This window comes from Carettochelys insculpta, chromosome 9 (assembly GCF_033958435.1).
Source record: "Carettochelys insculpta isolate YL-2023 chromosome 9, ASM3395843v1, whole genome shotgun sequence".
NCBI lineage: Eukaryota > Metazoa > Chordata > Testudines > Carettochelyidae > Carettochelys > Carettochelys insculpta.
The window spans coordinates 64,042,832-64,068,678 of NC_134145.1; the positions used below are offsets into that span (position 1 = coordinate 64,042,832).

The window sequence follows — 25,847 nt, forward strand, 5'->3', positions numbered from 1 at the left end:
TTCGGGAACCCCTGACCCCATTACACCCTGTTCTGTCTGTTTTTTGTTAATAAACCTCTAGATGTTTAGAGCTGAAGGATTGGCATCCGTGCAGTGTTTTGGGTAAGATCCAAGTATATGTTAACCGGGGACTGTGGCCCGACCCTTTGGGGCCAGGACAAATCTGTGTGGAGTTGGTGAAATAGGTTTAAAAACCTTTCCCCTTAGTTGGGGGTCGTTGGTCTGGGCTGGTTTAGCAATGGGAGGTCTGTGGGTTTGCTCGCGTGGCTTCTAGCTAGCCAGCAAAGCTGGCAGAGGTATTTCTGTGGCCGATTGTCTTAGTGAGAAGGAAATCCCAGCCTGGGTCAGTAAGTGGCCTGGCTTTAAACAAAGGTACCCTGGACTGATTTCTCTGGCTGTGTCCAGAAACTCCGTCATATTACAAGGGGCATCCTGAATTCTGGCTTTCCCCAATTCCTGAGTGCTTGACTTTGCAGCCCTCATGTCCTTTTAATGTCGTTTGTTGAATATACTGCAGCCACGCTGTGCTGAGCTATGCGCTGTGTGCACTGATAGATGCAGTGCTGTCGGATCAAAGGTTGTATCAGAGCATGCAAAATAACATGAATCCTCCCGTGGCTTTCCTCACGAGCCTTGTTTTGTCACTTCCCTTTCACAGATTGCACACTCTCCGGGCCAGGGCCTGTGTCACTTTGTGCATTACACAGCTGCACCTTGGAGAAAAAACAACATAAGCAAAGAGGCTGATTTCATGGAGGCATTGTGCAGTCAGGAGTAAGTGAAGGCGTGCAGTCAGAAGTGAGTGATTTATTAACCTTTCTCCCCAGAGTTATTAGTTTTTTTGCCTTCACTGGCCAGAGAAACAAACTGTTTGTTTAAGGATAATAAACCCTGTTCTCTCTCCCATGCTCATGTGTCTGAGCCAATGAGAAAGAAATGAACCAGGGGAGGGTCAACACATGGGAGAAACCTTAGATAAAAACTATGCAAAGCCCTTGTGACTGAGTTGGTGTACAAGAGGCAAAGAAACAGACACAGTCCTTCTGGAGTGTCTAAGAGAGCGTGCACCATTGAGCTGCTGCCTGAGGATTTAATCGTTATTGCTGCAGTTGCAGGTTTGTTGCACATGTTGGTGATTTTTAAAGTTGGTTGGTGTTGAGCAGCCTTTTGCACGACTCAGTTTCTAGCTGCTCCTGGTTAATAGAGGGTCACCTTGTGGTGGGTATAGCCAGGAGTTTGAAAAGGGGGCTTCTTGCTGAAACTCTCCAGGTTGGGGGTCTTGACAATGGATGCAGCTGGCCTGCGAAGAGCTGAGGAAGAGAAAAGGCCCAGGCAGGGATGGGCTGAACTGGAAGTGTTAGAATTCTTTTCTGAGAGGGAGGCAGAAAGCCTGCAAAGCCAGAGTTACTGGCTGGCTAACATACTTCATGGCCTCCTTTCAGCTCCCACGGCCTGCGCATGCAGTGCGGGGGGCTGGGGAGCTGGAGGGACTGGCTGACACAGGTATTTAAAGCAGTTGAACATTAAGTGCTATGTAAAACAAACCCTGATGGCTATTGGAAGGAGTGGGACTGATTCTCACCTGATGTAGATCAGCATAGCCTGTTGTTGAAGCACAAGTCTTCTCTGTGTTTAGGCGGCTAACATTCAGCTGTATTGAATTCAGTAAGGCAACAGATGAGCCAAACTGGACGCTAGCAAAACCAGGTCCAGCAAGGCTGCTTGATGCAGCTAACCTCTAGTATTTTATACCCTTACACAAACAAAGCCCAGTGTCAGAGGCAATTAGTTAGAGAATCGCAATCACTTCTCCAAGAGAAACCGTTATCAGCAAAGAGAAACAGGTACCGGGGAGCTGGAGCCTTGACTCCAAACAGTTCATTAACACATTCCATAGAGCTCATCCTTCCTGCTATGCCCAAACAGGTCAAGGAAAGTACAGACTCTTGTGTGCATGCAGAAGTAAGGGATGTGGAATGGCTTCTTACACAAGATGGTTTCCACACTGTTGACTTCGCTAGAGCTCTGCGCATTCGTACCAGATGGGATCTAGCCCAGCGTAGGTAGATGACTTAAAAACCAATTTCCCCCTTCAAATTAGCTTTTTACCTTTTATATGCATCGGTCTCACTGTTTTCTGCCTAAGCAAATACGCACACCTGCTGTTTGCCCATCAGTCAATGGAAGCATCTCCCTGGGGATGGACACAGGGTGACCCACACAGCCAGTGCGCTGAGCCCTTCTCAGTGACACGCAGCCTGTTCACCTACCAGCCCGTGGGCACTGAATGGGTAGTAGGGAGCTGTGACAGGTATTCAGAGTGCAAAGAGTAGATGTTCTCCACTCAGCTGACTTGATTTCTCCTCTCTTGATGTTCACAACTCCACATTAACTGCTGGTAATGAGCCATATCCACCCTGACTGAGTAGACCTTGTCAGCTCTGGCCCTCCCCTTTACTGAGACCCCCCTCTTTAAATCCTCCTCTGAACCACCCCTGCCACACATGCATCTGATGAAGCAGGTCTTTGCCCACGAAAGCTTATGCTCCAAAATATCTGTTAATCTACAAGGTGCCAAAGGAACTGGTTTCAAGGAGGAAATGAAAAGCTAAACTGGCGAGCAGCCCTGGCAGAGCTTGTTTGTAGAGCTCTGGGCTGAGCTGTGCCGCTCCACTCATCTCTCTCAAAGCATGTGTGCGCTGGGTGGGCTCCAGGCCCTGGGAGAATCAGAAAGGAGCATCCCTCCCACCTCCCCTGCCTTGCTCCTACTTCAAAACATTAGCTTAGCCAATCAGGGAAGAGGAAGCCTACCGTGCAACCGAGGCAGGTGGAGCTGGGTAACGGGGCAACCGAGCAGTGGTCACTCCTGGTTAGACCCCTGTTGATTTGGCTTCTTGTTGTACATTTTCCCAGGGATGTTTGTGCAGCCAGCTTTTATTTGCACAAACGTGTGGGGAGAAACGATGCGCCAGTGCACATTGGAGCACACAGCCCTTGGTTCCTGTGGGCTGAGATGTTAGGAGAAGACCTGCCTGTCCCTATCGAGTAGATTCAGATGCAAAAACTCCATCGAGTGGTTCAGGGAAAGTTAACTCGCACAAGACAGTTGTGCCTCCTGAGCTGAAAGGGTTAACTAGGCCTTGTCAGACTGTTTCCCGTGGCCGTGTCTACATGAGCCCCAAACTTTGAAATGGCCACTCAAATGGCCATTTCGAAGTTTACTAATGAAGCTCTGAAATACATATTCAGCACTTCGTTAGCATGCGGGCGGCCGCGGCGCTGCGAAATTGACGTGGCTTGCCCCTGCACGGCTCGTCCCGACGGGGCTCCTTTTCGAAAGGGCCCCGCCTACTTCGAAGTCCCCTTATTCCCATGAGCAGATGAGAATAAGGGGACTTCGAAGTAGGAGGGGTCCTTTCGAAAAGGAGCCCCATTGGGATGAGCTGCGCGGCCGTGAGCCGCATCAATTTCGAAGTGCCGCGGCTGCCCGCATGCTGATGAAGCGCTGAATATGCATTTCAGCGCTTCATTAGTAAACTTCGAAATGGCCATTTGCGTGGCCATTTCGAAGTTTGGGGCTCGTGTAGCCGTAGCCCGTGAGAGGAAAAATTCACCACAGTCGGGTATTTCTCTGTTTCCATCATTCGTATGATTTACAAATAATATCTGCAAGACCCTGTTTCCCTGGACCCAAGAGGCACTAACAAAAAAGGTGTTTTCCCTGCTGAGTTTCCAAGCCTGCTTGGCCTGTGTTCCCCAACACTGACAGGTTCTGCAAGGCAGGAGGTTATTCTTTAACTCAGGGAGGTAAATCTCTTGTTAGAAATTGACAGATGCCAAGTTAATGTGTTATCTATATAGTACCAAGAGTGTAGCTCCATCCTCTGGAGGGAGCAGGCATGGAAGACAGAAACTGACTTCGTGGGCTGGCTGCGCTGCTGAGCCTGCAGCTATTCTGCACAGCAAATCCATGTGTTACCTGCACTAATGTCTTTATCCCTTCCACGCTTCAGGGACAGACACACTGTTACCCAATTCCTGGGGCTCAAGGCGTAATTCCCCACAGGTATGTGGGTGCTGTGCCGCTGGAAAAGCTTTACACAGTAATATGCTCTGTTTATTAAGCAGGAAGCAGAATAAGCACTCAGAGCCATGCTCACCAGTCCTGACAATGGCAGGCAGACTTCTCCTCTTGGCTGGACAAAGCCAGGCTGCGTCTACGCTACAAGCGACTTTATTAAAATTGATTTATTAGTGCTGGGTTTTATCCAGTCGATTTGGAGCATCCTCACCTTCTCACAGGCTCCCACAAAATCGACTTGTTGCTGCCACACGCAAGTCGCCAAAATCAAGCGCTGCAGCAGTGTATTGTGGGAACCTATCCCACAGTTCCCTGAGCCCCGTGGCATTCTGGCTGTTTTCACCAGTGCAGCATGGGAAAAAATGCCCTGCAAGTGGCTGTGAGTATCTGACAACGTCTTCCCACATTTCATTTCCTACAGTTCATTTCCCTCGTTCCCCTGCTGTGTTAACCCAATGTCCCTTTTTTCCCGGGCAGGATGTGGCTTGCCTGTGTAAGAGATGCGCTTTTATAAGTAAGGGCAGGGGTAGTAAAGTGCTTAAGAAAGGTTAGAAAAAAGATTTCCCGTTTCCCAACTGACTGTTTTCAAAATGGATGCAAGCGCTGGGTCGCTGGAGGCTTGGATCTGGATTTAGACTTCTTGGCAAAGAAGATCCGCAGATTACGAATTTTGTCTCCAAGGCCAGCCGCTGTAGTGACAAATTTCTGCATGTGCATGAGCAGCAGAGCTACAAGCTGCTGTGCAGACACCCTTGCACGCACTCCTCTCCAGCCAGCGTTCTACCTGGCACACCAGGAGGGAGCCCGAGACTCCCTGGGCCCTCAAGGAATCCTCTGGAGGGGTCCCAGGAGTCAGCCCAGGGCACCAAGAGGTGGGTCCCTCCTGGACAGGGCAAAAGGTGTAGACCCTCCTGGACCTGTGGGGCGAGTAGGATCTACTCCAAGAACCCACGGTGCAGCGCTGTATTGCCCAAGCCTATGCCAGATGGCCACCCCACCCACTGCAGCGTGGAGGAAGTGCAGGCGAGGGAGCTCCAGCAGGTCTACACCCAGACCCAGTAAGCTGGTGGACGCTCCGGAGCAGGACCAACCTGCTGAATCTGGGTGTAGACCTCCTGGCAAAGGAGACCCTCAGAACAAGAATTTTTATCCTTTCACCCGCTGCAAAACCTGGAAGTGTAAGTGTGAGCAGTAGACACGGGCACAACCCTGAAAATGCCAGGGCTCATCAAACCAGTTACGGCTCACTTGGCTGCTGTGGGCCTTGCTGGTACTTGCAGAGCTACTACATTGCCTTCGATGGCCTTTGGATCAACCCATAGGACAGTCACTCTAGTGACAAAGTTTTTTTAATTCTGTTGACCGAACAGGCCTCCAGGTGCCTCAGGACACTCCCTGCCCACAGCAATCAAAGCTGCATGGTACCTGCCTCTGGCCCTTCTTAAAGCCACTGGGGACCCAGGAGATCCTGTAGCAGGACCCACCACCTGCCCCTGTGCCCAGAGGAAGGTCTTGGCTCTATATTTAGATCTCCTGGCAAAGAAGATCTCCCGGGTAATAGTTTGCACCCTTGCACGCCATCCATAGTCTAGAGAGGTACATCTAAGTACCTGCGGGTGTACACAGAATGCTGCCCAATCAACGTTCGATGGCACTTCCTGGGCCTATGGGAAACAGGGAGCAGGGGTTAATTACAGAGAGGGAGCCTAGGAAACAGCTGCCACAGTGGGCTGAGTACAGTTTAAATCCTTTAACAAGGAGCCATTGGAAGGAACTCTGGTCCCAGGCCCTGCCTCTGGGTGCTTGATGCTCTTAACCCAGCCCCCAAATATTAGCCTCCGAGGGAGACTTCCCCCAGGCGGCTCCAGGACCCTGACCAAGCAAAGCTGCCTGGCAGCTTGTGCAGCACGTCCTGTTATTGGTTCAGGGTCAATCCACATGCTGTGGGCGAGGGAAAGTTCCAGACACCGTGGCACTTCTCAGGGAGGGGAGAGGACGTGTGGGTCAGGGCAAAATGTAAACAGCTGAAGTTTCTCATCCTGTTATGCAAGCTCAAGCCCCACCCACAGCCTAAGTGCCACGTGGTGCGGAGAGGCAGTGGCTGGCACCGGGCAGCACAGAAAAAGAGGCAGCTAGCCATGGTGGACACAGAACCGCAGACCCCACAGCCGCATTACTAGCAAACGCGAAGAAAGAAGAATTTTTGGCCTCTCTTCACCCTACAGGCACCGGCTTCCAGGTACTGAATTGAAACAGATTTCCTGTGGCCTAGTGCCTGCGCACCTGGGCGCAGCAGAGATGGAAGAGGCCAGAGCGGAGAATTGTGGGGCACATACAGGACATGCCTGGAGGCCAACGAATTCGATTTAAAGACCTGGCGCTTCCTCACTACCCTTAATTCGGAATTTTACATTCGACCTGAACGCTACACCCATCAGGTTATTATGATACGATACCGATATTATGTCGGTTTTAGTGCTCCATAGATCGAGCTAATGGAATTTACAGTGAGGACAGGCACTTGGAAAAATCAGGCTAAATGTCTTAAAATCGATATCTCATAGTGTAGACGCAGCCCCAGTTTCTTTGGGTGCAGGGTGCTGCACCGCAGGGTCTTGGAGGTGAGTCCTTCTTCAGGTCTTTTTCCTTCTTCTTTTCCCTCCTTCCTACAGCTGTTTTCCTTCTGGGACCACAGTTTAAGTAGTGAAACTCGAGTCCTGCTTAGCTATACCTTGACCAAGTATTTTAGTATAATTTTACTAACCGATCATAACCTACTGTAACACAATTACCTAACCAATCATATACCCCACCACCTTAATTGATTTACACCTAGCAAAATTAATTATATGGCAGACAGGAACAATTACAGACCAGAACAGCAGTCCTGTAGCACGTTAAAGACTAACAAAATGATTAATTAGGCGATGAGCTTTCATGGGACAGACCCACTTCTTCAGAGCTGGAAAATTCTGATAAATGTAAACTGACACAAAGAGAATGTAGTAGAAAGGAGAGAAAAATATGAAATGGAAACTGACGAATCAGCCCCACAGGCCGAAGTGGGGGAAGAAGAGAAAACCACTATGTACTGCAAGGGTCTATTAAGTAAATTGGGCTGCCTGAGATCACTACAAATAGCAAAGAAGCGGAAACTGTCCTTGCATTACAAACCAGACGGAAATCGTGCAGACAACCAGTAGGAAAGCGAGGACAATAATCACAGAATGAGGATTCTGCAACTTCGGTTATTAATAAGCGTTTTCTTGCCAGACAAAATGCTGAGTAGTCACAGAGAGGTGGCTCTGTTGGTCTGCATCTTAACCAAAGAAACCAGCGGTCCTGTAGCCCTGTAAATTCGAACAACATGATTAATGAGGTGATGAGTGTTTGTGGGGCAGACCCACTTCTGCGGATCTGGAGACGGTGCTGTACTGGAAGTGGCTGTTACCTGAGCTTTCCTTACCCGTCCTGAGACCTGCTTGCTTTTATCTGAGGACAGTGGGTTAGGACGTGGTTTTCTTAAGAGCCGGGAGTGACGCTGTTGTAATGAAATGTAGCTGGAATGTGAGGATGTGACTTGGAGCTTCCCAGTTAGTGGCGGCCGCTCTTCATGCTGGCTGCGGAGGAAGGCCTGAGGCCTCCCAGTACAGTTACAGAAAAACCCCACTTGTTATCCTGTTCCAGGTGCGAGTGTCTGCTGGACTGACTTACCCAGGTGCTACGCCGCTAGAGACGCCTCACAGGCAGCCTTCCCTGGGAGCGGAGCGCTGGGGTGGCCGCCCAGCCAATTAGCAGAGCGCCCGCAGCCACCCCCAAGCGTTTCTATTGGCGCACATTTGCGCGTGTCTTGGGGCGCGTAGCAGAAGTTACTGCACCTGTGGGTGGAAGTAGCGAGAGGAGCCCCGCTCGCGGGCGCTGCAGCTCAGAGCGGCTGCACGGCGCTCTCTTGACATTGCGCCCTTGGAAGGTGGTGCCGGCTGACCCTCGCTCCCCAGGGTGACCAGCCGTCCCGTTTTGGGCGGGATGGTCCCGTATTTGAGACGACAAAAAGGTGTCCTGACTTAGTTTTTTAAAGGGGCCTAATTGTCCTGTATTTTCTGCCGGCAGCCGCAGCTGACCCGGCCCTGCCGCGGAGGCTCGGGGATGGCTGCCCTGTCCTTGCTGCTTCCTTGGGGCTCCGTGGAGCTCTGGGAGCCACTGTGGCCTGGGGCTCTGGGAAGGCCAGTGGCTGCAGCCTCCTTCCTGGCTCCCCGGGGGCTTGAAGGAACCAGGAAGAGCCACCCCTCTCCCCATATCTCCCTGCCCTGTATATGGGACAGGGACATGTGGTTGCCCTCTCCCTCCCAAATCACCAGTCATTTTCAACAGCCTTGGCCCAGGCCCCTTGCCTTTCAGAGGTAACGTCCGCCTGTCTTCGCACACCAGCACGCAGCTTTGCCGTCCGTCTCACTCCACCAAATCTGGGAACAGAGCTTTCTGAACAAATCCTACCTGGAAAGGGCGTGGGGAGAGGCACTCAGACTTTCGCAGGTGCCAGTTAAAGAAGGTGCCGGGATCACTGCATCTTGCCTTGTTATGGACCCCGCTGCCTGGCCCCAGCGCACGTCTAACATTACGCAGAAGATGAACCAATCAGAGTCGCTGCTGCCCTTGCTGGGTCTCTCTGGAAGCCAGTGGGAGAAGTACAGCCAGGTGTCTCCTGCTGACTGTGCCGTTGTTGTCTCCGGGATTGGCGTCTACCCTAGGTAGGGTAAGCACTTTCTTAAGGTGCTCACCCAGACTCCCATGCTCTCCTCCCGGGCCTGGCCAGGGTCAGGTTTTTTCCCCTACGGTGCTTTTCTGATTGCATTCTCCAGCCCACTTTGAAATGGGACTTGGATCATTTCCGCTGCTCTGTGGTTTGGTAGTTCTTGTATTTCACTTCATTTGCCTTTTCCTCAGTTTCTGCCCATCTTAGCCACTTGGATTCCATTAACTACGTTTTCTGCATCCCTGGGCTTGTCCCTGCTGCAGGCCCAGCGTGTAGGGCAGCACAGCCTTTTAACAAGCTTTGGCACTAAAGAGAAGCCCGAGCTGCAGTCAGACCCCATGACTGCAGTATATATATGCACGTTATGCTTAACTTTATATTACCATATTCATTACCCAAGCAGCCTGACTTAATCCACTGTTAGTTGTTGGAATCTTTCTTCAGCAAGGCTCCAAGGAGTTGTGGGCATTTTGTAGGGACACCTGCATTAGCTGGGGTTTCAAAGAACTGCACAGAGAGATTTCGGTTCTCTGTTATATGGCATTAGCTTTCGTTTGCTGCCATTTTGCACTGAAACCCACAGGGCACTGACTTGTGCGAGATGTTACCCTGGGCCGTTCTCTTAGTAACCTGAAGGTCTGCGTGTGCAAGGAGACAGTGTGATTGTTTGGGTTACTTGGCTCTTAGCCCAGTGCCCTGGGAACACCCCACTGTGCGACGTGCTGGGCAAGCATAAAAGAAGAGACAGTCCCTGCCGGGAACAGCTTATAGCCTCATTCCAGTTCAAAGGGCCGTCACACTGTCTGCCCAAGAAAACGGACCAGAAGGGCTGCCCCACTGCTAGTCCCTCCGGAAGGACTCCCCAGGGGTCTCTGAGATACAGTTGCCCCACAGAGAGTTACTGTGGAGTAGCTGTGGCCCTTTCTACTCCCCCAGCCGAGTTCCAGACTAACTCCTCCGTGGGGACCAGCACGTGCTGTGGGTTCGTGTCTTTGGCTCCGCCAGCACCCAGGGGCCTGTGAGGGAATTCAGAGCTGTTGTGGAGGGTGGTTCCTTTGCTGGGCTGATTGGCTCATTTCCTGAGGTAAACCAGTAAATCCCATGAACAGCAGAGGCTCTTTTCCCTTCCCAGAATCCCTCCCCCCACTCCCAGCACCTTCCCCTGAGACAGGGAGCCATGGCCAAGAAGAGGATTGCCGTCATTGGCGCCGGATCCAGCGGACTGTGTGCCATGAAATGCTGTGTGGATGATGGGCTGGAGCCCACCTGCTTTGAGAGGAGTGAAGATATCGGGGGGCTCTGGAGGTACAAGGTAGGTTTGAGTTCACTGGGTTGGATGCGTCTATTAATTACGACTATTTGTATTATTTGTATTGCAGTAGCACGAGGCGGCCACAGTCAAGCACCAGGGCCACATTGTGCCAGGTGCTGTCCAGAACCAAAGGCAGCCCCTGCTCCAAGGAGATTGCACCCGCAGTATCAAATCTCCTCGCTAGTGGATGAAAGCCTGGGCTGTCACACGGGCGTGTGGCATTACTGGGTTTTTTAATTAAATATGAAACCATTTATGTGATCGCTGCACCACATTTGCACCAAACCTTGGGCCAGGTGAGGTGTCTACTGAATGCTGGTGATGCGCTGAATCTGGTCACGCAACTTGTGTATCTGCGCCGGGGGTGTGCGCAAGGCTTTAGATATTTGGCTGTGTGCCTGTATGAGAGATGTTCTAGTGCTGAGATTCACAGCAGGGGGAGTTGGGCGACATGGGCTAAACAAAGGGACGGATGCCCAGAGGTCGAATCCATCTTTTGTGGAAATGGACCGGGACGTGCTGGCTAACACAGTGGCCAACGGCAAAATGCCATAGCAGGCCACCTGCTCAGGTGCTACTCCGGTGCCTATGGCAGAGGAAGGGGATTTTTCCCTCCACATGGCAAGCTGTAAGATGGCCCTGACGGGATGGGCTTGGTTCTCCAGAATTCATGAACTGAACCTATGTGACTTGGGGTCCCACCCCTCATGGGCTGTATGAGGGGAGACTTCATGCCACCTCCGTCCTACTGCTTCCCTTGTCAGACTCACTGTACAAAAGTCTTGTCCGTGTTCCCCGGCTCCTGCAGGAGAATCCCGAGGAGGGCAGGGCCAGCATCTACAAATCGGTCATCATCAACACCTCCAAAGAGATGATGAGCTTCAGCGACTTTCCCATCCCGGATGATTTCCCCAACTACATGCACCACTCCAAAGTCATGGAGTATTTCCGCATGTACGCCAAGCACTTCGACCTTCTGAGATACATCCGCTTCCAGGTGAGGAGAGCTGGCAGAGACGGGTGAGGCTGCGCGTGCCAGTGCGTACTGCAGCTGGTCCCATGCTGCCTGGCTGGGCGCTGACCCGGGCACTGGGCGGTGGTTAGCCTCGGGGGCTCTGTTCTGACCAGCTCTGTGAGTGCCCTTTGCCTTCCAGACCACTGTGGTCAGCGTGACGAAGCACCCAGATTTCTCCAGCACGGGCCAGTGGGACGTTGTCACGGAGTCCGAGGGGCAGCAGGAGTCGTCCATCTTTGATGGGGTCCTGGTTTGCTCCGGCCATCACTCCACCGCCCATCTGCCACTGGACTCCTTCCCAGGTACGTCACAGAGCGGGACCGGAAAGGGCCGTAGCTGAGCAGTGACTTTCCAAGGGGACAGGCAAAGGGAAAGCAATGAACATGTGTTCCTGGGACACACAGTAGCCCTGGATTGGACTTGTGGGCCTGCAGAGCTGGAAGGGACCTCAACAACCCTAGGAGTCTGTGATTCTCCACTCAGAATGATTCCTGCTCCTGTGGCCACAGCCACTGCCTGGCACATCTCCTTCAGGAGCGTGCCCCTGCACTGCTCGATGGGGCAGCCCCCGGGGAGCCACCGCGTGCCACACAGGATACACCAAGCCCAATAGGTTCCGTAGCTGCCGGTGCAGCACAGAAGACTCAGACTGCGTCTGTGCTACGAGATAAATTCAGTTTTTTAACCTTGTCCTTCTGAGTTCAAATGGAAGCGCCTGCAAACCTTGAAATCTGACCCGTCGTTTTCTGTGTCGAGTTTCCGCGTCCCCATTGCCCCGTGCAAGTTTGACAGCGTGAGCAGTGCATTGTGGGTACCTATCCCACAGTGCCTTCGCCCTAGTTGCTTGTGGGTGTTTCATGTTAGAATCCCAGAATGCAAAGCACTGGCCCAGAATTCAGAGAACTCTGTAACAGTATTCAGCCCTCCCCCAAACCTGCCCGGGTTCCCTGTGCCGCGCATCCTCCGCAGAGGTTGGTGTAGTGGCAGGTAGCTGTGCTATCAGCCTGTTCGTCCCTGCCCCGTTCCCTTTACATTTGCAGGCCTGGGCACTGCAGAACTCAAATTCTAAGTCAATCAAAAATCCGTGGGCTTCCTTTGAGCTCCTTCCTGCACACCTGGCTGGAGAGCAGCAGAGAAGGAAGCGGCCACACATGGAGGGTCACCGTGCAGCTTTGTGGGGTACATGCGGGACATTCCTGGAGGCTGGTAAATTTGAATTAAAGACATGGTGCCTCCACATTGGCCTTGATTCGAAATTGATGCTGTACTCATGCAGTAACCTCGACATTTTGTTATGGGTGCTGGAGCTCACTGATTCGAGCTATTGGTATTCACAGGGAAGACAGTGACATTTTAATATCCAGCAAACACCTTTCAGTTGGATTTTAACTCCTCATGCAGACGCAGCCTGCCTCTTGGGGTTGGCAAAAGTGTTTCCTCCTCACAAATTCCTTGGAGCCCATTGCCTCGCCAGATGCAACCCTGCCTGTGCATGCTGGAGCAAAAGGGGAGATTCCCTGGAGTGGTGTCTCTTCAATCCATTAGACTCCTTCCCTTCCCGGCTCCTTGTCCCCACCCTCTGTCCGAGTTTTCTCACTCCCTTTTTACTCTGAGGCCAGGCTCCCACCCACACACCACCTCCTTTACATCTGGTGCATGGCCAGAACAGAACAGAGTGCTCCGAAAGAACCAGTTCCAGCTGGGGGCACTTCCCCTGAGGCAGGTACGGCACAGCCACTGTGACCCCTGGCTCAGGAGGTGCACCAGAGGACAGGCTGAGAGTGGGGCTAGCCTCAGGGTGGAGGTGTAGCTGTGGGTACTGTGGCTTGTAGAGGAATTGCGCAAACTTAGATGCACCAAGGACATCTCCAGCCCCCGAGCAGTCAAGGTTAGAAATGTGCAGGAGTAATTTCAGTCCATCTTTGCTCCAGCCTTCCCCTGGGCTGAGGGGTCCCTTCAAGGTGCACCCCACAGTATCCCCCTGGCTCCCGCTCACCTGGCCTCATGGAAACAGAGGCTAACGTCTCAGTGTGTTCAGCTCCAGACCCCCAAGGCTTAAACAGACACAGACACAGGCCAAACACTCTAGCTCACCTCTGGTGCCCAGAGCTTGAACTGCTCTGCTCTCTCCTTGCAGGGATCGGGAAGTTCAACGGGCACTACTGCCACAGCCGGGATTACAAGAGCCCCCACGAGTTCTCCGGGAAGAGAGTCGTCGTGATCGGCATTGGTAATTCAGGAGGGGACCTGGCCGTGGAGCTCAGCCACGAAGCTGATCAGGTTTGGCTCTAGAGGGATGTCGCTCTTCGTTGTGGCACAGGACAGAAAGCAATGGGCTTAAATTGCGGCATGGGAAGTTTAGGTTGGACATTGCAAACAGGTGATTGCAAACAGGAGGGAGTTCTGAGAAGGGAGGTGACAGGAGGAGGCGAGAGAGGAGCTGGTTCTGCTTTTGCACTGTCTAGAACTTTTATACAAAAAACTCTACCCCAAGTCGAGTTGGCCTGACTGTTTACACTTCGAATTCTGAGTGCAGGTGATGTCAGTTTCAGTTACTGTGGCAGTTGGGATCTTGGGCCTGGGAGGGTTGGAATCTTTTTGATCCCTTGTTTCCTTGATTGCCTTTGATCAGCCTCAGGATCAGCCTTCCCCTGTGTGACTAAGGACGGGGAGGCCTGACTGAGGTTTGCAGGCTTTATAAAGCCAGAGTCGGAGCGATCAGGGGAGTGAAGTGGAGGGCGGCTGCAGACAGGGGACTTTCTAGAAGGAGTGTGACAGAGCAGTTCCACTATGGTTAGGAAGACCCACAGCACATGTGCCAGCCCTGCTTCTGTCCCCTCCACCTGCACCTCTCGTCAGACAGACCTCCCGACCAGGGACGCCTCCACCCAGACCCTGGGGTGGTTTTGCAGGGACTGTAACTTGCAATTCCCACCTACTGAAGTCCAGGCTGGGAAGACCATCTAATGTGGAAGGTGTCTTCTGTCTGCAGGAGGAGGCGGCTAGGCTTAGGAGCGTTTGACTCCATGAGCAATTCCTGGACAGTATTCGCGCGCAGATAGCTGAAGTTAAGGCAGCTGTCCCACCCCAAAAGAGTGCTGACACACCAACAGGGGAGGTGGAGAGGGCTCGGGGGGACACCGGCAGCTGGTCACTTCCGGCAGCAGGCAGTGCGCTGCTCCTGCTCCCCATCTCCCACTGTGGTACTGGGAAACTGTTGTGCCGCTCTGGAGATGGGAGATACAGGAGATAAGGAATCACCCCCTACAGCAGAAGCAGAGAAGCCTTGTACCCCCAAGGCTGGGAGGGCTGCTGCCACCACCATGAGGAAAAACCATAGCGTAGCGGTGGCAGGAGACTCTCTTCTGAGGGGGATGGAGGCGCCCATCTGTCGCCCTGACGTGTCACCCCGGGATGTTTGCTGCCTGACAGGAGCCTGCATCCCGGACGTTACGCAGGCGTTGTTGAGGATTAGCCAGCCCACTGACTACTATCCCATGCCACTCATCCAAGTGGGCATGAATGATACTGCAAGGTGTAGCCCTGAGCAGACCAAGCGTGACTACAGGGCTCTGGGAGTACGAGTGAAAGAGTTGGGAGCGCAGGTGGTGGTCTCCTCAGACCTTCCTGTCAAAGATAGGGGCCCAGGCAGAAACAGGTGCATCCTGGAGGTGAATGCCTGGCTGCGAGGATGGTGTCGCCAGCAGGGCTTTGGCTTCCTCGATCACGGGATGCTGCCCCTGAAGGACTGCTAAGCAGGGACTGTTAGCCAATGGTCAGGTGAGATGCCACTTATGCCCTTGTATTAATATGAGATTTTAACTGCCAGGGCAGAGCCCACCAGTGACCAGGCTGAGAGCTGCTGAAAAGCAGCTGGGTTCTTTGTTTTGTGTTCAGCTTTGCACAGTAACAGGAGGAGTCAGGTTGCCACTTAATCAATTAGTTTGTTTATTTACCTAACAAGTTAATTTCTTACTGTTACAATGTTGCTTTGTTTGTTTACCTAGCGAGTTAAACTCTTGTGGTTACAATTGTTACCAGGTTTATACTTTGATTACAAATAGCTAACATACACTCTAATTCATAGATCTATACTTGTTGAATGCGCACAAAAAGAAATGGAAAGTAAAATACCTAGCAGGTCTTATTCTTGCCTCTGCATTACCAACGTGGCTTGGCCAGTTTCCTCTCTCTCAATCCCTCGGGAAGAAGTCCTTTTCCTTTTTTTCGAGGAGTCAAAATGCGCGTCCCCTGGAACCTCGGGAGACCCCACTCTCCTGTCCAGCAGGAAAGATGATTGGAGCTCAAATAGGGGGTCTGCCAGACCCCTCTTTATACCCATTGGGTCACGTAGGCTTTTTCCTTGGTTTAATTGAATTAAACTGTCTGATACTGCTTCTCACAGGGAGTTCAAGGGCGTAGTTTACACCTGTGAGATAGACAATTGAGGGCATTTGTGTCTTAATGGGCCAGAGAATTTTCCTTGCAAGTCTGGGACCCTGTGGGCAAATCAACTGATGGTAATTAGCCAAGGGCAGACTGAGGCCCAGCTGTTAATTAGCCCATTGTTCTTAGCTTTGCTCCGGGAGCTTCAAAGGCCATGGCTAAGATAAGCCCATCTGCGCTCTCGGGCATTCCAGGGCAGGGCTATTCCTTTTAACCCTTTCGTGCTCTGAAGCACCTAGGGAAGGCAAGATGGACTAGAGCAAAAAAGAGGGGCTCTGTCTGGCTCCAGGGATGGAATTCACCTTTCGAGGAGTGGGAAGGATGAATTTGGATTGAGACTGGCTAGCCTAGTGAGGAGGGCTTCAAATTAGGTTGGACAGGGACAGATGAGCAAAGCCCACAGGTAAGTAAAAAACCTGGAGACCTGGGAGTTGGGGTGGAAACGGGAGGGATCATGGGCTATAACAGCAGAGAAAAAAGAGGGACTAGACAGAACTGGGAGGCAAAATCAAATCAGTGTCTTAGCTGCCTATATACAAATGCAAGAAGTATGGGTAATAAGCAGGAAGAACTTGAAATCCTAATGAACAAAAGACAGCTATGACATAACTGGTATCACAGAAACTTGGTGGGACAATACACACAACTGGAATATTGGTGAAGAAGGGTACAGCTGACTCAGGAAGGATAGACAGGGTAAACAGGGAGGACATGTTGCCTTATATATCGAAAATGTGCACACCTGGACTGAGGTAGAGATGGATGCAGGAGCCAGACATGTTGAGAGTCTCTGGGATAGGTTAAAAGGGGTAAGAAACCAAGGGTGATGTGATGATTGGGGTCTACTTCAGATCACCTAGCCAGCTAGAAGAGGTGGGTGAGATTTTATCTAAACAACAACATTTATCCAAAGCACAGGATTTGGTGGTGATGGGGACTTCAGCTATCCAGCCATATGTTGGGAAACTAAGACAGCCAGGCACAGAATATCCAGAAAGTTTTTGGACTGCACAGATGACAACTTTTTATTTCAGAAGGTGGAAAAAGCGACTGGCGGAAGCAGTTCTAGATTTGATTTTAACAAATAGGGAGGAACTCACTGAGAACTTGAAAGTAGAAGGCAGCTTGGGTGAAAGTGACCATGACATGACAGAGTTCATGATTCTAAGAAATAGTGAAAGGAAGAAGAGCAAAATAGTGACAATGGATTTCAGAGAAGCAAATTTTGATAAACTCAGAGAGCTGCTGGGAAAGGTCCCATGGGAAGCAAGATTAAGATAAAAAACAACTGAAGAGAGGTTGCAGTTTTTCAAAGGGACATTATTAAGGCCCCAAAAGCAAGCTATACCGCTGCATGGGATAGATACAAAGTATGGTAAAAGACCGCCTTGGCATAGCCAGGAGATCTGGCATGATCTCAAAATCAAAAAGGAGTCACATAAGAAGTGGAAAGTAGGAGAAATTACAAAAGATGAATATAAGCAAACAACAGATATATGCAGGGGCAAGATTAGAAAGGCCAAGGCACAGAACAAGCTCACATTAGCTAGAGACATAAAGGGTAACAAGAAGTCATTCTATAAATATATTAGAAGCAGGAGGAAGACCAAGAACAGGGTAGACCCACTGCTCAGTGAGGAGGGAAAAACAATATCAAGAAACTTGGAAATGGCAGAGGTGCTTAATCACTTATTTGTTTTGGTCTTTGCCAAGAAGGCCAATGCAGAAATGCCTAATGTAATGCATGCTAGTGGGAAGTGGGTAGGTATAGAGGATAAAATACATAAAGAATAAGTTAAAAATTACTTAGAAAAATTAGATGCCTGCCACCAAGGCCAGATGTAATGCATCCTAGAATACTTAAGGAGCTGATCAACGAGGTTCTGAACCCTTAGCTATCACCTTTGAAAAGTCCTGGAAGTTGGGAGAGATTCCAAAAGACTGGAAAAAGACAAACATAGTGTCCATCTATAAAAAGGGAAAAAAGAACAACCCAGGAAATTACAGACCAGTCAGTTTAACTTCTGTGCTGGGAAAGATAATGCAGCAAATAATTAAGAAATTCATCTGCAAACATCTGGAAGAAAATAAGGTGACAGGTAACAGCCAGCATGGATTTGTAAAGAACAAATCATACCAGACCAATCTGATAGCTGCTTATTTTTTTTTTACAGGCTAGCAAGTCTTGTGGATAAGGAAGAAGCAGTGGGTGTGGTATATCTAGACTTTAGTAAGGCATTTGACAGGGTCTCACATGACCTTCTTATCAATAAACTAGGCAAATACAACTTAGATGGGGCCACTATGAGGTGGGTGCATAACTGGCTGGACAACTGTTCTCAGAGAGTAACTATTAATGGTTCACGGTCACACTGGAACGATGTAACAAGTGGGGTTCCATAGGGGTCTGTTTTGGGACCAGTTCTATTCAGTATCTTCATCAATGATTTACCTATTGGCATAGAGAGTCCACTTATTAAGTTTGCAGATGATACCTAGCTGGGAGGGATCGCAACTGCTTTGAAGGATAGGCTGAAAATTCAGAATGATCTGGACAAACTGGAGACATGGTCTGAGGTAAACAGGATGAAGTTAATAAGGACAAATGCAAAGTGCTCCACTTAGGAAAGAACAATCAGCTTCACACACATAGAATGGGAAATGACTGTCTAGGAAGAAGCACTGCAGAAAGAGATTTAGGGGTCATAACGGACAACAAGCTAAATACGAGTCAACAGTGTGATGCTGTTGCCAAAAAAGCAAATGTGATCCTGGGATGCATTAACAGGAGTGTTATGAGCAAGACACAAGAAGTCATTGTTTTGCTCTACTCAGCGCTCATTAGGCCTCAATTGGAGTATTGTGTCCAGTTCTGGGCACCAAATTTTAAAAAAAATGTGGATAAATTGGAGATGGTCCAGAGAAGAGCAACAAAAATGATTAAAAGGACTAGAGAGCAGGAGCTGTGAGGGAAGACTGAAAGAACTGGGCTTGTTTAGTTTAGAAAAGAGAAGACATGACAGCAGTTTTCAAGTACCTCAAAGAGGGTTACAAAGAGGAGGGAGAAAAAATGTTCTCTTGGCTTCTGAGGATAGAACAAGAGGCAACGGGCTTAAACTGCAGCAAGGGAGGTTTAGGTTGGACATTAGGAAAAACCTCCTAACTGTCAGGCTGGTTAAACACTGGAATAAATTGCCTGGGGAGGTTGTGGAATCTCCATCGTTCAGCGTAGGTTAGACAGACACGTATTGGGGATGGTCTAGATGGTGCTGGGTCCTGCCATGAGTGCAGGGGACTGGACTCGGTGGCCTCTGAAAATCACTCACAGTCCTGATGTTCTGTGAGTCTGTGATGAAGTTCAGTTTTGTGGAGCCTTTGGAAGCAGTGCAATGAGGAGTGGGGTGCTATTCAGTCTCGGGCTTGTCTGTAAGATCGCCTGGCACCGTGGCGGGCGTCATGAGATGCATGACCTAGGGGGTGACTCTGCACCACCAGATACGAGGGCCAAGCCGTGCCTCCCCTCTACCAGTCAGCCACCCCTTTGGCTGGGAAAGGTCAGGGTATGGACTTGGTAGCCCCTAGCTCCACCTGCTAGGGTGGGGCCAGGGGCTGCCAGGTCCCTGGGGTCTTGCCCTGGCTGCTGCCAGATGACATGTTCAAAGGAGAGCTAGAAAGAGCTGTACGTCAGCCCAGCAGTCCCCTACAGGGAAAGCCACAGGAATTGCCCAGGGACCAGCTGACGCTCCAGTTGACTCCTCTCACTAGCCCTGGCTGCCGGCTACTCAGCAAATATTGATTAAAACTTGACAGTGGAGAGTTTGTCCAAGACTCTCCCTCCGCTCCATCAGTTCTATTTATAGATGCGTGACATCTTCCCGCCAGGTCTGGTTTTAGACCGGCAACCCGTTATTTCCCGCAGTGTCATGATCTGTCAATCATTGTGGTTCACAGCCTCCTCCTCCTTCCCGCCAGTTCTGCGAGGTGACCTTTGGCCTATGTGCCCCACACTGCCACACATTTTACCGACTTTTCCCACCAATGGGGTTGGAGCGGTGTGTGCCTGTTCACCCCATTGAATGGGGGAGTGACTCTTGCTTAATTTCCAATGGCAGCCAGGGACACAAGCCGGAGCGTCTCTGGTATCAAGCATATTGAATGATGTTTTTCGAACTCTCTTGTTGCTTCACAACATCCCCCGGCAACGAGTTCAACAGAACGACTGCTCCACACCCCCAGACCGAACTGCCCTGGGCCTTGGACAAGTCAAAGAGCCTCTCAGAGCCCGTTTGCCTCCCACACTGCTTCAGGCTGGTCTGTTGGGACGCTCCTCTCTTTGAGGCAGGCACAGCCGGCAGGAATGCAATGTGGCTAAACACACTGGAGAGTTGAGTTCATCCGGGGCCTGCTTTCCTTACCTAGTGCAGATAATCACTCACGACGGACCAGTGCCAGGAGGTGCTGCAGGGGCTGACCCAGTACAGTTTGTCCCAGAGAGCTGTCTTTTTCCACTCTCTAGGTCTTCCTCAGCACCAGGCGTGGGGCATGGGTGCTGAATCGGGTCGCAGAGGAAGGGTACCCTGTGGACATAATTCTCTCCTCCAGATTTACAGCCTTCCTCAAGCAGATGTTGCCTACCTCCATGATTAACCAATGGGCAGAGAACAGATTAAATGCAAGATTCAACCACGCGCACTACGGACTTCAGCCTGAGCACAGGTGCTGCCAGACACCCGGGGTATATCGCTCAGCCTGCTGGGGCAGGGCGTGGGGCAAATCACAGGAGCTGGAGATGCAAGACCTTGGTCCTGACTTGTCAATTTCACCATCACTGCCCTTGGGCCAAGGAGGGAGGTTGCTTTTGTGTTGCCTATGTTCCAGGACCATGCAGGGCCCTACGTAGCTGTCAGTGTAAGTCAGAGCTGCCTTCCCATGACTGTTGGGAAGAATGGCTGTAGTTCGGCGTCTCCTGCCTGGGGGTAATCTCAAGAGGGTTTTCTGCCACCTGTAAGGGCTCACTAAGCTATTGGAGCTATGACGGAGCTGTGACTCCAAGCAGCTGCAAACAGCCCTCTGCTGCTAGGAATGCAGCTGTGCTGCCAGGTCCAGGTTTCTCATGTGACTGAGGGGAGGAGATCAGAGCATCACCCTGATCCTCCCCCACTTGCAGAGACATGGCCACTTCTCCATACGCATCTCTTTGCCGTGCAGGATTATGAGCCAGCACCCAACCATCAATGACGACCTGCCCAACCGTATCGTCTCTGGCAAAGTGCTGATAAAACCGAACATCCAGGAGTTCACCGAAACTGGCGTCATCTTCGAAGACGGCACCAGAGAGGAGAACATTGATGCTGTTTTCTTCGCTACGGGATACAGCTTCTCGTTCCCCTTCCTCCAGGACTGTGTCAAAGTGGTTGAAAACCAGGTCTCCCTCTACAAGTTCATCTTCCCCCCACACTTGGAGAAGCCAACTCTGGCTTTCATCGGCCTCATCCAGCCCCTGGGAGCCATCATGCCCCTTGCAGAGCTCCAGAGTCGCTTGGTCACACAAGTGTTCAAGGGTACGTGACTGGAAATGTCCTGAGGTCCCTGGATTATAGCTCTCTCCAGAACCTGTGATTGCAGAGGGCCTGGCTGGTTTGGCAGGGCACTGGCTGAGATGGCCAGAGCTGTGTGGTCCTGGGGCAGGCATTGAGTGACAGACAATACTCACCTGAATGCCATGCAATGAGCCGGCCCATGGCGCTCTGCACAGCAGAGCCTTTTTAGTCCCCGGTATTCCAAGATGGCTGCTCTCTGGGTGGCTGGGGCTTCACTCCTCCTGTTTTGAAAGCATAGACATGTTGGGATCCCAGGAAGCAGGGAGGAGAGTTGCAGGAAATACTGAGTTGTGGGGAAAGAATCTCTGCTCTGCAGCCAGGCCGGTCCCCGATGGAGGTGGACTCTCTAATCTGGAGGTGTCCAACCTTTCGTCATCGGGGGCCACATGGCAATTTTTGTGTGCTCTGGGGGACCAAACACAAAATACAGTAAACCCTCGAAATACGAGGCTTGAAGTTGTATGTAACTCACTTTAATGCGAGTTAAGCACAGCTTGAAGCTGCTCTCTGGCCCCTTCTGCCCGGCCAACAGCTGCGCAGCTGGAGGAGGGCAGAGAGAAGCAACCAGGAGACTGATAGCCCTGGTGGGCTGTTCAGTTCTCCTGCCCCACAAGCTGGGGGGAGCTGGGAACCAAGCGGGAGCCTGGTTCCCAGCTGCCCTGCGCAGGCGGAACCAGGAAACTGACTAGCCATGAGCTGGTCAGTTTCCCAGGTCCCACCAGCGGGGAGGTGGGAACCAGGCTACCTCCAGTTCCCAGCTCCCTGCCTCTCTGGGAGCCAGGAAACTGACTGGACCAAGTTTCCCAGCTCCTGTAAGCTCAGGGGAGCTGGAACTAGGCTGCAGCCTGGTTCCCTCTCTCCCCACGACTTGCACAAAAATTTGAGCTATGCGGGGGTTGCAAGAACACAACCCCCGGGTTTACTGTAGCCCCAAACTGCCCCCCACCAGGCTCAAACCCTTGCAGCACCAAACCACTCCCCCTAGCCCCTGGCCTTAAACCCTCCCAGCCCCCAGGCTTAAACCCTCCACAGCCCCAAACTGCCCCCCCGTCCCCAGGTTTAGACTCCCCATAGCCCCAACCCACCTCCAGGGTAGCAGGCCCCACGGGCCAGATAAAAAAGGCCCCATGGGCCAGATTCTTGCCTGCAGGCCGCCTGTTGGACACTCCTGTCCTAACCCCCATGTCTCACAGAATCAGGCTGCCCACTGGGCCCCACGAGTGCCAAGCTGTGCAAATTTGGGGACATAAAGCCATCACGGCCTTCCCAGCCCAGGGTGCAGTGCTTCCTGTAGGGAACAACAACGTCCCCTAGCCCTCACATGCAGCTCGCTCTGGCAGTGGCTGAGCTCTGCTCATGCTCTGGCTTTTCCCTTCTAGGGGTGATCAGGCTGCCTCCAGATAGCGACATGATGGCTGACATTACACAGAAGAAAGTGGAAATGGCAAAACGGTGAGAACTATCACAGGAAGTAATCATTTCTGAGCATTTCCCTGAGTCGGTCAGGAGCGCCTGTCATCCTCTGAAATATCCAGTGGGTGAACAATTCATTGTCTAGAATCAGGTCTTTTTGGCCTGAGCAATCTTTGTTAAACTTGACCTGGAAACAATTTTGGTTTTTTTTGTCTGGATTCATTCCCCCAACTCTACTTTACTTTTATTTGTAAACGTGACATGAAAGAAAAAAGTGTAAATCTTAAAATTACAGCTCTGGAGAGCTAGGCCGCAGGATACTTCCTCATCTCCCCCAGATGACAGCTGAATCCTGCAGCAATTTCGGGGAGAAAATTCCATTTCAGGCAAGAAGAGGAGGCAAGGACTCATATTACAGTCCCTAAAGACATCCCCCACCTGGAGAAGTTCTTCTTAAGCCTGTCAGATGTCCTGGTATTCAGGCCTCCTGCTGGGCACCACTTTTAAAGCCAATCTTTCCTGGGGCGCATGGCAGCGTTTGAAGCTGAGGCTTTCGGAGCTAAAAGCACGTCTTTGCCAATTGAGCAGACGCCATTAGGAACTATACACATCTCTTCTGGGGACCTGCCATCAGAAGAGGACAAAGGCACTTATACCACCTAGCCCTGGATCATGACTTCACAGGGAATTGTGACCCAGTTTTTCTGCTAATTCCAGTGTTAGAGGGAGTTAATTCCAGAGGCGGGAATTCTCCACATTGGGTGCCCCTCAGGAATCTCATTTCCTGGCTTGGGCGGTCTGCATTTGCTCATGTTCCATGTGCGCCAATGCGTGTCTCTCTCGTTCCAGGTATGTGAAAAGCCAGCGGCACACGATCCAAGTGGATTACATCGAGTACATGGATGAATTGGCCTGCCTGGCCGGGGTCAAGCCCAACCTCCTGTCTCTCTTCGTCACGGATCCACAGCTCGCCAGGGAGGTTTTCTTCGGCCCCTGCACGCCATACCAGTACCGCCTGAGAGGGCCAGGGAAGTGGGATGGAGCCAGGAAAGCCATCCTGACCCAGCGGGAACGGATCATTAAACCTCTTAAAACCAGGGCAGTAGCAGGATATACCCATCGCACCTCAATGCCCAACATGTTTAAGATAGTTGGCGCTGTTGCTGTCTTTGCTATAATTTTTGCTTATTTTTAAATGCTTGTTCTCTGCGTGGTTACATAAGAAAAGAGGATTAGGTTAAATATGATCATCTGTATTCTGTCAGTTTCTCATTTGCTCCCTGCAGCATTACCACGCATCCAGTGTAACCGTTCGCTTGCACTTCGGTGTATTGGGAATTTCCGGCCCCTCAGCCATGGCTGCTAATTGTTTTGCCTGCTCTCACTGCCTGTTGCTGTGTTCAGAGATCTTTGGCTCCATTAAATAGTTTTTAGGCTGCTGGCTCTTCTGATTATAAAGGCCACAGACAGGCCCAGGGGTCAGTAGTCCAGGAATTTGAAGTGAAGCTGTTCCGAGATGAGACATAACTAGTTACAACCTCTCCTCTATTGGTGGTCGGCAGGCCACAAGTCCAGCAGTTGTAATGTCTTGGTGGCAGGAGGGAGACAGGGCTCATGCTCTTTTACGCCTGCTTAGGCGCCCAAGTCCGAATGGCATTTCTGCCAGACCTTTACCTCACAGTGAGGCCACGTTGCTGGAGAAGTGGGGGCAGGGGCACAGAGGAAGGCCTTACCCAGCACAGACATTGGGACTAAAGGACTGGGTTCTCCGGTCCTGGCCTGTCACTGAGCACCAGCCTCACTCCCTCTGAGCCCACAGCTAGAGACCCTGAGGGAGCCCAGTGGTGATGGTACTCTTCTAGGGTCGTTGAGTTGTGCCTCAGCTTGCCCTGTAACCCTCGGTCCCTCCAGCACTGGCACAGAGCTGGGGTTACAGCTCCCAGCACCCCACCACAGCCACAGAGATCAGCTTAGCTCTGGGAAGGCTCAGTAAAAGGGACCTGAACCTCGGACACATCCATCTTACTCTGGTGACAAAATGGAAATTGTGGGGATGTTTTTCCCCTTAACTGAGCCTGAAGGGACTGGCGACCCATCCATGAAAGGAAGTATTTCCAGAGACTTTTCAGCTGTCTGCCTTTACCACCTGCTGCAGTTTGGATCAAGAGATTTATGATTGACAGATGCAATTTAACCGCTTTAGCCGTTTGTTCTCTCTTGCCCTTTTCTGTCTTCCTTTTTAAATAAACCTTTAGCTTTTAGCTTCTAAAAGACTGGCCCAGCGTGCTGCTTTGGGTAAGAGCTAAGTATATATTGACCTGGGAATGTGGCTGGTCCTTTTGGGGGGCTGGGAAGACCTGTGTGGATTTGGTGAGATTGGTTTGCATAACCTCTCATCTGGGTAAGGGGGGATACTGGTCTGGGGTACCAGGGAAGCTAGAGAGCCTGTGGGATTTGTTTGTGTGACTCCTGGCTGGCCGGGGAGGCACAGAGGTGCTTTTGTGACTGGTTTGGTTTGCCTTATAGGAAGAAGCCCATCTGGGCAGTAAGTGGCCCACATTCAAGCAGTTTGTCCAGGTTTGTTTCTCTTAGCAGTGCCTGGGAAACTTCCTGTGTATGACAGTCCCACTGCCCTGTAGTAATGCCATGTGAGTTCCTCAGTTCCTCTAGGCTCAGCTCCGATGCATAGTCGGAGATGGGACTTTCAGTGTGGTGACTTCTCACTTGTGCACCATGGCCTTCCATGGCCATTGTCACTTAGGCAGCCAGGTGACACCTTCCCCCAGGGAATAGGACAAAGGTGGGAGGAGGTTCCCAGCTGGTTTGAATTTGACCTGGGCGGTCGGGGTATGGAGTAGTCTGAGCTGGCTGGAGAGGGAGGGTGCAAGGAATTTCTCTCTCCCCTCTGCCTGGCGAAAAAGACCCCAAGTGTTGCTCTCTTTTCCTATGCAGAGTGGGCCATATGCTGCTGCCCTCTGCAGAAAGGCTGCACCGCTTCTTGGCAAAGCCTTCCGGGAAGCAGGGTCCATGGTGTAAAGGCCCTTGAGCAGAACCCTTCCCAGCTAGGGGCACATGCTCAGCAATGACCAGAATGGTCTGGAGTGCCAAAGGCACAGGAAGCCTGGAGCATTCCGTCACTGCCCACCGCTCAGCAAGAGATGGCAGGGGAGAGCCCCATCCCCGGTGGGGTTCTCGCCCTCCTGGCTTTCTGGAGAACTCAGCTCCAG

General features: G+C 51.4%; 1 protein-coding gene across 6 annotated transcripts; it reads left to right on the forward strand.

The window, feature by feature from the left end:
* The first annotated feature begins 658 nt into the window (after positions 1-658).
* LOC142017694 (flavin-containing monooxygenase 5-like) lies at positions 659-24,885 on the forward strand. Of its 6 annotated transcripts, none has more exons than XM_075002815.1 (9): positions 659-798; positions 9,967-10,146; positions 10,955-11,143; positions 11,301-11,463; positions 13,299-13,441; positions 20,124-20,323; positions 20,816-21,168; positions 22,587-22,659; positions 23,470-24,885. In XM_075002815.1, exons 2-9 carry the CDS (start codon positions 10,012-10,014, stop codon positions 23,813-23,815), a joined length of 1,602 nt encoding a protein of 533 aa, XP_074858916.1. In that variant the 5' UTR covers positions 659-798; positions 9,967-10,011; the 3' UTR covers positions 23,816-24,885. The 6 variants fall into 6 exon arrangements, with proteins under 6 accessions (XP_074858916.1, XP_074858915.1, XP_074858917.1 ...); XM_075002814.1 differs by lacking the exon at positions 659-798 and adding an exon at positions 1,003-1,115; XM_075002816.1 differs by lacking the exon at positions 659-798 and adding an exon at positions 6,229-6,320.
* The last annotated feature ends 962 nt before the right edge of the window (positions 24,886-25,847 follow it).

Bases quoted from the DNA above. Each gene is read 5' to 3' on its own strand.
- LOC142017694 (XM_075002815.1), top strand. From the start codon at position 10,012: ATGGCCAAGAAGAGGATTGCCGTCATTGGCGCCGGATCCAGCGGACTG. The intron at 10,147-10,954 runs GTAGGTTTGAGT...CGGCTCCTGCAG, and splicing joins GGGGGCTCTGGAGGTACAAG to GAGAATCCCGAGGAGGGCAG. The intron at 21,169-22,586 runs GTACGTGACTGG...TTTCCCTTCTAG, and splicing joins GGTCACACAAGTGTTCAAGG to GGGTGATCAGGCTGCCTCCA.